The 12,770-nt window shown below is 41.7% G+C and overlaps 1 protein-coding gene and 1 pseudogene across 3 annotated transcripts in view; both read right to left on the bottom strand.

The window, feature by feature from the left end:
* SEC11A (SEC11 homolog A, signal peptidase complex subunit) overlaps positions 1–12,770 on the bottom strand; it is a 48,597-nt gene that overhangs the window by 10,953 nt on the left and 24,874 nt on the right. For all 3 annotated transcript variants that reach the window (XM_074399968.1, XM_074399969.1, XM_003921657.4), the window contains exon 3: positions 9,167–9,316. In XM_074399968.1, the coding sequence (XP_074256069.1) occupies positions 9,167–9,316 (150 nt within the window). The remainder of the gene's footprint in view (positions 1–9,166; positions 9,317–12,770) is intronic.
* LOC141584650 (RNA-binding motif protein, X chromosome-like) lies at positions 5–9,160 on the bottom strand (annotated as a pseudogene).

Raw genomic sequence — 12,770 nt, 5'->3', positions numbered from 1 at the left:
TAAAAGAATAAACGAAACCTATGTCATCAAATACTTTCATGGCGTTTAAAGCACAAAATCTGTTCTTATTAACCAAAAATGTTTAAAACCATTCTAGTGTCAAAATAATTATTTATGGAGCTACGAGAATGTTAATAGCTGTGTTGTTTATAACCGACTAAAAATGGACTAAAAATCCAATATTAAGGAGATCAAATATTATGTAAGTATTAAAATAATGGTATAGAAAAATATTTAATAACAAATTTTATTAAATGAAGAAAACAATATAAAATAGCATGTACAGTACAATCTCACTTTTATATTAAAATATATATACTACCAATTTTCTAGAAATACAAAAAACAAAGGAATACAATAAACTATCTCACGGGATATAATTGGCAAGATACAGACTATCGGAAACTACAGAATAACCAAGTTTCTCCAACCAATGACTTGCAAGAAACAAAGAAAAGTTAGAGAAATAACTTACAGATTAAACAAGAGACTATAAAGCCACATCAACCAATTGCAGCTGAGGACTTTATCTGGGTCCATTTTCAAACAAATTGTTTAAGAAAATTATAACACAACTGGGGATTTGAACAAATGTCAAAATCTTGATGATATTAAAGAACTGTTTGGCTGGGTGCAATGGCTCATTCCTGTAATCCTAGCACTTTGGGAGGTCAAGGTGGGTGGATCACTTGAGCTTAGGAGCTCAAGACCAGCCTGGGCAAAATGGCAACACAAAAAAATATAGAACAAAACAAAAAACACACAAAAAAATTAGCCGGGTGTGATGATATGTGCCTGTGGTCCCAGCTGAGGTGAGAGGATCACCTGAGCCCAGGGAGATTGAGGCTGCAGTGATCTGTGATCACATCACTGAACTCTAGCCTTGGTGACAGAGTGAGACACTGTCTTGAATAACAAATAATAACACAGGAGAGGTGGGAGTAGAGATGGAGCAGAATTGGCAACATATTAATCATCAGTGGGAAGGGGTGATAGATACACGGGGGTTCTTTATATTCTTCTGTGCATGTCAGAAACTCACCAAATTCAGAAAATAAAAGCAAAAAAAAAAAAAAGGTATTAGACAATACCTAAAATAATACAGACCAATGGATAAACAGACCAATGAATAAACAGTGGCTGTCCATAGCTTTCTTTAGATTATCTTTATTTTCTTATTTTTTTCTCCAACAAACATGTATTACTTTTATATTAGGAAAAAATGTTAGCTTTAAAAGAAATACCTCAATTCTTCAGACATGCCAACGTTTACAAGAACAGCATTTGCTTGATCAGAAAATTACTGGTTTAATTCTACTAAAGAACCATGAAGTTTGTAGTAATTTTAAACTTTAACTGAAAGCAATGTGTATTTTATAGTTGATAAAGACTAGCTAAAAATTAATTCATGTGCATTCGGATTGACCACTGTAGTAGAAAGAAGAAAACTAGCTTCAGATTTCTAAAGGCTAATATCCACTGAGATTCTAAGTCAGAAACTGGCTCATTAGTGCTAAATCTGCAGAGGAAACTAAATTGGGAGGTGTTGCAAACACCAAAGATGGTTAAGTGCAAACAGTCACATTAAAAATAGGATTCCAGTTAGAAAAAAAAATGCAAATATATACAGAGAAAAATAATCTGTAGTTGACAATTCAGTAAGTGAAAAGGAAAAATCCTGAAGGGTAACAGAGGACAGGTGCTAGGAGGGGCTCACTGCAAGAGTGAGTCAGGAGCAGCAGGAAGGAAAAGTGAATTCAACCGAGAAAACAGTATCAACTCCACACATGCAGAAAAGGCAAATCAGATATGAGGAGAGAAAACCTAGGAAATGGGGAACTCCCCAGAGAAAGAAGTCTCTGGGCTATTCTCAAAGAGCTGATTTGCCAGCAAAACAAACATATTAACACACCCAATTTCCCCTTCTGGGATATAATCAGGAGACACTACTACAGCTTTTTTGAAAAAGCATAGATATCCTTCATCTACTTAATGGTGGAACAAATATTCTCTGGTGGCAACCAGTTCTTTTAGACCTGCTTTTTAATTTTTTTTGAGACCAAGTTTTCCTCTTGTTATCCAGGCTGGAGAGCAATGGTGGGATCTCAGCTCACTGCAACCTCCACCTCCTGGATTCAATCGATTCTCTTGCCTCAGCCACAAGGGCAGCTGGGATTAAAGGCATGCACCAACATGCCCAGCTAATTTTTGTATTATTGGTAGAAACGAGTTTTCACTGTGTTGTTCAGGCTGGTATGGAACTCCTGACCTCAGGTGATCCGCATGCCTTGGCCTCCCAAAGTGCTGGGTTTATGGGCATAAGCCACCCCTGCCTGCCCTTATTAGACCTATTAAGAAAAAATAAAACCCCACCTGGAAATGGTGGCTCACACCTGTAATCTCAGCACTTTGGGAGGCTGAGGCGGGCGGATTACAAGGTCAGGAGTTCGAGACCAGCCTGGCCAACATGGTGAAACCCTGTCTCTACTAAAAATACAAAAATTAGCTGGGTATGGTGGCACACGCCTGTAATCCTAGCTATTTGGGAGGCAGAAGCAGGAGAATCGCTTGAACCCAGGAGGCAGAGGTTGCAGTGAGCTGAGTTTGTGCCACTGCACTCCAGCCTGGGCGACAAACTGAGACTCCATCTCAAAAAAAAAAAGACCCCAAAAGCGAAATGGGTATAGAATAATGTAGCCATTGGCCGGGCGCGGTGGCTCACGCCTGTAATCCCAGCACTTTGGGAGGCTGAGGTGGGTGGATCACGAGGTCAAGAGATCGAGACCATCCTGGTCAACATGGTGAAACCCCGTCTCTACGAAAAATACAAAAAATTAGCTGGGCATGGTGGCACGTGCCTGTAATCCCAGCTACTCAGGAGGCTGAGGCAGGAGAACTGCCTGAACCCAGGAGGCGGAGGTTGCGGTGAGCCGAGATCGCGCCATTGCACTCCAGCCTGGGTAACGAGAGCGAAACTCCGCCTCAAAAAAAAAAAAAAAAAAAAAAAAAAAAGAATAATGTAGCCATCTGCATGGGAAAAGCAAAGCTAAGGATTAAGTCATCCAATGGTAAAATTTCTCTTTCCAAATACTTAATCACATGCCAAAGTATATCATCAAATTGTAATACCTCCTGATATGGTTTGGCTGTGTCCCTATCCAAATCTCATCATGAACTGTAGCTCCCGTAATTCCCATGTGTCGTGGTCGGGACCCAGTGGGAGGTAGTTGAGTCACGGGGGCAGGTCTTTCCCAAGCTGTTCTCATGATAGTAAGTAAGTCTCATTAGATCTGATGGCTTTATAAATGGGAGTTCCCCTACACATGCTCTCTTGCCTGCCGACATGTAAGACATACCTTTGCTTCTTTGCCTTCTGATTGTGAGGCCTCCCCAGCCATGTGTAACTGTGAGTCCATTAAACCTCTTTCCTTTATAAATTATCCAGTCTTAGGTATGTTGTCATTAGCAGCATGAGAATAGACTAACACACATCCTATAGGATGAACTTGCTAAATACATACATTTTGAATATTATTTGGCCCCATATTTAAGAACAATGTTAATACTATTAAACCAAATGGGGCTGGGTTCGGTGGCTCACGCCTGTAATCCCAGCACGTTGGGAGGCAGAGGTGGGTGAATCATTTGAGGTCAGGAGTTCAAGATCAGCCTGGCCAACATGGTGAAACTGTGCCTCTACTAAAAATACAAAAATTAGCGGGGCATGGTGGTGGGTGCCTGTAATCCCAGCTACTCAGGAGGCTGAGGCAGGAGAATTGCTTGAACCTGGGAGGCAGAGGTTGCAGTGAGCCAAAATCATACCACTGCACTCTAGCCTGGGTGACAGAGCGAGACTCTGTCTCAAAAAAAACCAAAAACCTAAATGGTAATTCCAGATTACAAGTACCATATACCTTAAAGTGTCAGAATTCTGTATAAAATTATTTTAAAAATTTAAGGAATTTCCAATTAATATATTATCTATGAACCTACCCAGAAATAGTGTTTATTTTCATTTTTATTTTTCCTGATTGCTCTTACAATACAGAAACAGTTTTAAACTGAAGTCTATAACTCATTCAATTTCTTTCTCTTTCTTTTTTTGTTTTTGAGATAGGGTCTCACTCTGTTGCCCAGGATAGAGTAAAGTAGCATGATCTCGGCTCACTGCAGTCTCAACCTCCTGAGCTCAAGTGATCCTCCTGCCTCAGCCTCCTGAGTAGCTGGGACTACACTGTGCCCAACTATTTTTTTTTTTTTTTTTTTTTTGTAGAGACAGGGTTTCACCATCTGGTCTAGATGCCCAGGATGGTCTAGAACTCCTGAGCTCAAGCACTCCACCTGCCTTAACCTCCCAAAGGGTTGGGATTATAGGCCTGAGTAACCATGCCCAGCCAAACTCACTCAACTTCAAAGGATTATAAATAAAAATGACTTCTCCTCCAGCTTAAACAAGGCCTGGGCTCAATTTGATTCTCTCTGATACATTCAGGGGAAAGTTGGTTCAGCTTTGTTCACAACAGCCATTGCTGAGAATGAAACAGCACAAATCCACTTTGAGAATCTGGAAAACACTATGTGCTGAATAAACCTCTATAATTCCAAGGTAAATTTCTTTTTTCTTGAGATGGATTCTCACTCTGTTACCCAGGCTGGAATACAGTGGCACAATCTTGGCTCACTGTAACCTTAGCCTCCCAGGTTTAAGTGATTCTCTTGCCTCAGCCTTCCGAGTAGCTGGGATTACAGGTGCCCACCACCATGCCGGGCTAATTTTTGTATTTTTAGTAGAGACAGGTTTTACCATGTTGGCCGGGCTGGTCTTGAATTCCTGACCTCAGGTGATCTGCCCACCTCAGCCTCCCAAAGTGCTGGGATTATAGGCGTAAGCCACTGCTCCTGACCCCAAAATAAATTTCTAAAAACTTAAAAGTTATTCTTTTCCAATCAATTATATAATGTCACTTTAAATTACAGTATTTCCACATACATACTAATATAGGAATTTTTTTTTTTTAAAGCAGTCATGTCTTTATTTCACCAATGAAGAAATAATTCTTCTAGAATGTTTACAGGTATTTCAAAAAACAATGGTTGACAGTTTCCTCTTCTTTAAGTGGAAGAAAAAAACTATTTTATAGGGTGGTAAAAATACTATTTACAGAAGGCTTCCACAAATCCAAGAACTAAAATCTGCTAGGTGCAGTCGTTTATGCCTGTGATCCCAGCAATTTAGAAGGCCAAGTTGGGCAGATCACTTAAGGTCATGGGTTTGAGACCAGCCTGGGCAACATGGTGAAACCCTGTCTCTACTGAAATACAAAAATTAGCTGGGCATGGTGGCACATGCCTGTAATCCCAGCTACTCAGGAGGCTGAGGGAGGAGAATCGCTTAAGCCTGGGAGGTGGAGGTTGCAGTGAGCCAAGATAGCTACATTGCATTCCAGCCTGGGTAACAGAAGGAAACAATCTCAAAAAAAAAAAAGGAACCGAAATGATGCCTATTCTGCCTACTCTTTCACTTCCCACTTCCCATCTATGTGTCCTCTAGGGTGCCTCCCTTTTCTTTCATTTCTTTCTTTTTCCTTTTTTGAGACAGGGTTGTACTCTGTTGCCCAAGCTGGAATGCAGTGGCACAAACATGGCTCACTGCAGCCTCAAACTCCTGGGATCACACAATCCTTCCACCTCGGCCTTCCAATTAGCTCCCAAACAGGCACATGCCACTATGCCCAGCTTATTTTTTGTTTTTTTGAGACTGAGTCTGGCTCTGTTGCCCAGCCTAGAGTGCAGTGGTGCAATCTCAGCTCACTGCAACCTTTACCTCCCGGTTCAAGTGATTCTCCTGCCTCAGTCCTCTGAGTAGCTGGGACTACAGGTGCCTGCCACCACACCTGGCTAATTTTTGCATTTTAGTAGAGACAGGGTTTTACCATGTTGGCCAGGCTGGTCTCAAACTCCTCACCTCAGGTGCTCTGCCTGCTTCAGACTCCCAAAGTGCTGGGATTACAGATGTAAGCCACCATGCCCATCCTTTTTTTTTTTTTTTTTTTGAGACGGAGTTTCGCTCTTGTTACCCAGGCTGGAGTGCAATGGCGCGACCTCGGCTCACCGCAACCTCCGCCTCCTGGGTTCAAGCAATTCTCCTTCCTGCCTCAGCCTCCTGAATAGCTGGGACTACAGGAATGCACCACCATGCCCAGCTAATTTTTGTATTTTTAGTAGAGACGGGGTTTCATCGTGTTGACCAGGATGGTCTCGATCTCTTGACCTCGTGATCCACCTGTCTCGGCCTCTCAAAGTGCTGGGATTACAGGTGTGAGCCACCGTGCCTGGCCCTTTTTTTTTTTTTTTTTTTAAATAGAGAAGGAGTCTCACCATGTTGCCCAGGCTGATCTCCAACTCCTGGGCTCAAGCCATTCTCTCACTTTGGCCTCCCAAAGTACTGGGATTGTGGGCGTGAGCCACTGTTCCCAACCAGAAGATTCTATTTAGGATCGCTCTTTATGTCATAATTTTTTTAGAATTATATACAGTCACTGACAGGTTGGGAAGTAAAAGGGAACCAAGAAGAACCTCTGGAGGCTGGGCGCGGTGGCTCAAGCCTGTAATCCCAGCACTTTGGGAGGCTGAGGCGGGTGGATCACAAGGTCGAGAGATCGAGACCATCCTGGTCAACATGGTGAAACCCTGTCTCTACTAAAGGTGCAAAAAATTAGCTGGGCATGGTGGCGTGTGCCTGTAATCCCAGCTACTTAGGAGGCTGAGGCAGGAGAATTGCCTGAGCCCAGGAGGCGGAGGTTGCGGTGAGCCGAGATTGCGCCATTGCACTCCAGCCTGGGTAACAAGAGTGAAACTCCGTCTCAAAAAAAAAAAAAAAAAGAAAGAAAAAAGAACCTCTGGAAAAACTTTCAGGGAAATAAATGAACTAATAATACATAATTATTTACAGTTTTCTTTTTTTATTTTGGTTTTGGCCAAACTTTTTATTTAGTATTCCGTAGTTGTTTAACACATACTTAAATGGTCTTATTGGGGGAGGGGAAAAGGAAGGTTCTTGCAGATTCCCAAGGAAATGTCAGAAAGGCAAAATGGCCAGCATTATCCATTTGCATTTTTGGGTTTACTAGGTGATTACGTCCTTACATAGGCATCTGATTTCAGGTTTTTCGTACTGAGATCATGGAGGTTTTAGTTGGAAGACACCCTGAAATCTTATGAGTAGCATACCCCAACTACCCTCTAATAGCTAGTTTGTTTGTATAAACAGAATGATTCATCTCTCCGTTTTACATGGCTAGATGTTTTGTGGAAGATCTTAGAATTTCTTGCCTCACTTACTAGGAAAAATCATATAGGAAGTAGCCTTTAGGGACACTTTAACTTGGAAAGTTACAACACTAGTACAACAAGTCTTAACACATTTAACATTTGCTTGTTGAAAAGCAATGTCATACAGTCAAATAATACTAAACATGTTTTACTTTTTTCCTCACAAGACCATAAAAATTATGGAGGGGAACTTAACAGGGAATTTAAAAAAGGTAACACAATTTTTCTTTTTAGTAGTCCTTGGGTAGTTATGACAGAATAGTTTCCATTTTTTGTTTGTTTCTTTGAACTGGGATTTTGGTCCAAAGTTTTGTTTCTAGTATCTGCTTCTGCCTCCCCCTCTATCAGATCGGCTTCCTCCATGGCCACCACCTCTTGGTGCTCCGCGGCTTGAACTGCTGTGGGAATCATGTGGAGGAGGGTACCCCCTTTCCATAGAAGGGGGAAGCCCTCTTTCTTGTCTGCCAACCTGATCACTACCACTTGAGTAGAGATCACTTTGGCTGCTTGAGTAACTTTCTTGACTTCCACCATATCCGTCACGTGAGCTGCTGTAATCATCATAGTGACTGCTTCCACCATAAGATGGCAGGGGCCCTCGTGTAGATGGAGTACTACGTGAGTTACCATAACTCTCAAGATTCCTTACGTGAATCTCTGTAGGAACCTCCACTTGGATGATCTGAATAGTCATGATCACGACCATATCCATCTCTATTGCTATAGCCTCTTGATGGATAGTCATCACGTGAACTGGAATGACCATAGTCATGGTAAGTATAACCTCGTGGTGGTGGTGCATAATCTCTTGTATCACGAGAACTTGGGTAATCTCTGCTGGAATGGCTGTCTTTAGTAGAATACCCATCATCTCTTGGGGACAAATAAACATCTCTACGAGAAGGCAGCAGTTCTCTTCGAGGTGGACCTCCGTAACTACCTCTTCCAAGTGATACAGGAGCTCTTCCTCCCATTCCACTGCTGCTGCAAACTGGTCCTGAAGGTGCAGATCTCTTAGGAGGAGGACCCCCACTTCTTGGTGCTGGTCCTCTTTTTACTGGGGGTGGTCCCCTGGAAGAACTCATGTTAAAATTCATGGAATATCCACTGTCATCCACGTGTCCTCCCTGTGAGGGAGGTCCCCTGGTTCCTCCACTTCCTCCTCTTCCACCTCTGAGACCTCTTGGAGGGCCTCTACTTCTTGGAGGTGGAGGTGGCCCATATCTACCACTTTCAAATGATGGTTTGGTGGCTTGTTCCACTTTGATGGCTTTTCCATCTAATGACTTTCCATTCATGTCTCTGGCTGCATCCTTAGCATCTGCTGGGCTTTCAAAGGTGACAAAAGCAAATCCTCTTGATTTGCTGGTTTCACGGTCTTTCATCAAGAGTACTTCCGCTATTCGTCCATATTTGCCAAATACTGCTTCAAGAGCTTTCTCATTTGTTTCCGTATTAAGCCCACCAATGAAGAGCTTTCCTGGGCGATCTGCTTCAACCATTTTTTTTTTTTTTTTTTTTTTTGTCAGTGAGTCGGAGGGGTGACAATGGGTTCAAGTTCCAACGAGCTTGCCGAGAGGGCTTCCTAGCAGCTTAGCACCAAAAGCAGCTGCCGGGTCCGAGGACCAAAACGCGAAGCCGCTAGCACTACTGTGCAAAGAGCAATTATTTAGTTTTCAAAATGTTCATCACATTTTCAAACATTCATAAAAATGAACTGGATGAAGGGCCTAGAGGTTCCTCACTCTGTCACAATCTTTAGGCTATCAAAACTAAATACCACAAACACTTAAACGAAAGTACTTAGAAAGAAAGATGATATATTTGCACATACTTTTCATGAATCTTCAAGACTCGGTGAACTATAGGAATTTCTCTTCCTTCTATCCTAAAAACAACAATTTCTCCCACTCTTATGGGATCTTCAACTCGGTTTGTTAGAAAGAGAAGATCTCCTCTATGAAATGCAGGTTCCATGCTGCCACTGGGAGAGAAAGAAAAATATATTAGCAAAAAGAAAGTATGAGATTAAATGTACTTTCAAAATTAGATATTCAACAAAATTTTAAAATACCACTTTTGGAGTATACTCAGTATCTGAATAACTACATCAACATAAATGTGTATTGTTCTTAAAATATGGTTTCCTGAGACTAAAGTTACACCAAAGGATTTTTTTAAAAAAAATTATTAACCTTCACTAACTAGTTCCAGTTCAAGCATTACTATTCAAAGAAGCTTAAATCTTGAAAAGGTCAGTGTTACTAATTCCTTAACCTTTTAAAATTTCAAATGACAAACAATATAAAAGAGAATGAACTTTAAAAATATAATGCCCTTATTCTCACTTCATCTGAAAACACTAAACATATTCAAATATGCAAATAAGAAGTAGATCATATTCCTCTGCCATTTATAAAGATAACAGCCGAGATGACCTTATAGGTTCAACTCATTTAAAAGGAAAAACAGCTCATCAAGTCAAAGAACTGTCAGCCACAGAGATAACGCTTGTATTATCAATTTACTTATTTTAAAAAGAAAAAAAAAGAAAACCAAGGAATAAGCAGAGATTTTTGCCTAAGAATTTCAGAAGCCAGGAAAAGATTTAATTTTATGGTAATAAGTGAGACTAACTTTTACAGAGTATCTTCTTACCTCTTACTTCTTCTATCCTATGCCAAGTCCTAAAAAGGTCCTAAGATACTTGCACTAATTTATAAACCCTTTTTTTCTACAAAGAAGTAGCCCATCAGTATTTTTCAGGAACTCAAGCTCCAGTTTTCAATAGCAACTGCTTAGATAAGAATAGAAAGACAGGAAATAAAAATTCAATGCGGGAATAAGGACAAAATCCAAACACTTTTGTTAAAAGACCTTCCTCCCTCTAAAGGGATATGGCAGTGGTTCTCAATGCTGCACACTGGAATGACCTAAGGAACTTTTTTTTTTTTTTTTTTTTTTTGAGGCGGAGTTTTCGCTCTTGTTACCCAGGCTAGAGTGCAATGGCGCGATCTCGGCTCACCGCAACCTCCGCCTCCTGGGTTCAGGCAATTCTCCTGCCTCCTGAGTAGCTGGGATTACAGGCACGTGCCACCATGCCCAGCTAATTTTTTTGTATTTTTAGTAGAGACGGGGTTTCACCATATTGACCAGGATGGTCTCGATCTCTCGACCTCGTGATCCACCAGCCTCAGCCTCCCAAAGTGCTGGGATTACAGGCTTGAGCCACCGCGCCCAGTGACCTAAGGAACTTTTAAAAAAATCTTGGCCTGCCACTCACACCTGTAATCCCAGCACTTTGGGAGGCTGAGGTGGGCAGGTCACCTGAAATCAGGAGTTCGAGACCAGCCTGGCCAACATGGTGAAACTCAGTCTCAACTAAAAATACGAAAATTAGCTGGGCATGGTGACGCACGCCTGTAATCCCAGCTACTTGGGAGGCTAATGCAGGAAATCACTTGAACCCGGGAGGTGGAGGCTGTGGTGAGCCAAGAAAGTGCCATTGCACTCCAGCCTGGGCAAGAAGAGCGAAACTCTGTCTCAAAAAAAAAAAGAAAGAAAGAAAAAAAAAAAATAGCTAGGTGTACTACAGCCTGGGCAACAGAGTGAGGGCCTGTCTCAAAAAATAAAAAGAGAAGAAAAATGAATAAATGAATAAAAGAAACGAGTGTTCAGCAGCAGCACATGCATCACATTCCCCTGCCTTTTTATAAAAGAAAAGAAAAGGAAAGAAACAGGGAGCTGGGCACGGTGGCTCAAGCCTGTCATCCCAGATGTGGGAGGTTAAGGTGGGAGGATCACTTGAGATCAGGAATTCAAGATTCAGACTCTGTAAAAAAATAAAAAATTAGCCAGTTGTGATGGTACACTCCAGTTTAGGCAATGGAGGGAGGCCTTGGGTTAAATGTTCTTATCACAAAAAAATAAAGAGAGAGGGAGGAAACTTTCAAAAGTGATGAATATATTCATTTACTTGATTGTGGTGATGGTTTCAGAGGAATATACTGACTTCCAAATTAATCAGGCTGTATACATTAAATATGTACAGCTTGTTGTATGTCAATCATATCTCAATAACTTAGTTAAAAAAGAGTAATCTAAGTACTATTACTTAGATTCCAGATAACGTTCATAATTCAATTTATTTTAAATCTGCACTCCATTATCTCCTGAAAGGATTTGGGCTTAAAAAATTAAGCGCAAAATATGACAGAACTATAATATTTCTTCTTTTTTTTGAGAGGAGTTTCGCTCATCACCCAGGATGGAGTGCAATGGCGCAATCTCATTGCTACGTCCACCTCCCAGGTTCAAGGGCTTCTTCTACCTCAGCCTACCAAGTAGCTGGGACTACAGGCACCTGTCACCATGCCCAGCTAAATTTTGTATTTTTAGTAGAGACGGGATTTCACCATGTTGGCCACGGTGGTCTCAAACTCCAGGCCTTAAGTGATCTGCCCACCTTGTCCTCCTAAAGTGCTGGGATTACAGGCGTGAGCCACCACGCCCAGCCTATAATGTTTCAACTAAACAGTCAAGCGGCAATTCTCCAAAAATGAGTTACTGAATTAGGTTTTAAAATCACTGAGAGTGCTGGGCATGGTGGCTCACACTTGTAATCCCAGCACATTGGGAGGCCAAAGTGGGAGGACTGCTTGAACCCAGAAGTTCAAGACCAGCCTGGGCAACACAGTGAGAGCCTGTCTGATATAGTTTGGCTGTGTCCCCACCTAAATCTCATCTTGAATTCCCACATATGTGGGAGGGACCTAGTGGGAGGTAATTGAATCATGGGGGTGGATCTTTCCTGTGCTGTTCTTGTGATAGTGAATTAAGTCTCACAAGATCTGATAGTTCTAAAAAGGGGAGTTTCCCTGCACAAGCTCTCGTCTCTTGTCTGCTCCCATGTGAGATGTGCCTTTCACCTTCCACCATGATTTTGGGGCCTGCCCAGTCACGTGGAACTGTAAGTTCATTAAACCTGTTTCTTTTGTAAACTGCCCAGTCTCGGGTATGTCTTCATCAGCAGCATGAAAATGGACTAATACACTGTCTCTGCAAAAAATTTACAAAATTAACCAGGCATGGTGGTGCAGCCCTGCAGTCTCAGCTGCTTGGGAAGGATCCCTTGAGACTGGTAGGTGGAGGCTGCAGTGAGTTATGACTATGCCACTGCATGCTCCTGGGCAACAGAGCAAGAGCCTATCAAAAATATTCACTAAGAGTATGAGTGCAAAGATAGGGAAGGAAGCAGAGTAGAGAAAAGAAATTCAGTACTAGTTGTTACCATAAGAGGTGGTATTAATGCCTTCAAAATTCCGGGAGTCTAGTTTAAAAGTGATATTTAAAGGTCAGCAGGAAACTTGGAAATAATTAGTGATGCTTCTGTACTGAAATTGAAAACATACTGCAGAAAAATTCTTAATTTGTGGAAG

This window comes from Saimiri boliviensis, chromosome 5 (genome assembly GCF_048565385.1).
Source record: "Saimiri boliviensis isolate mSaiBol1 chromosome 5, mSaiBol1.pri, whole genome shotgun sequence".
NCBI classification, from domain to species: Eukaryota; Metazoa; Chordata; class Mammalia; order Primates; family Cebidae; genus Saimiri; species Saimiri boliviensis.
Note: the sequence above shows the minus strand (reverse complement) of the source record. Positions and strands in the feature narration are given on the sequence as shown.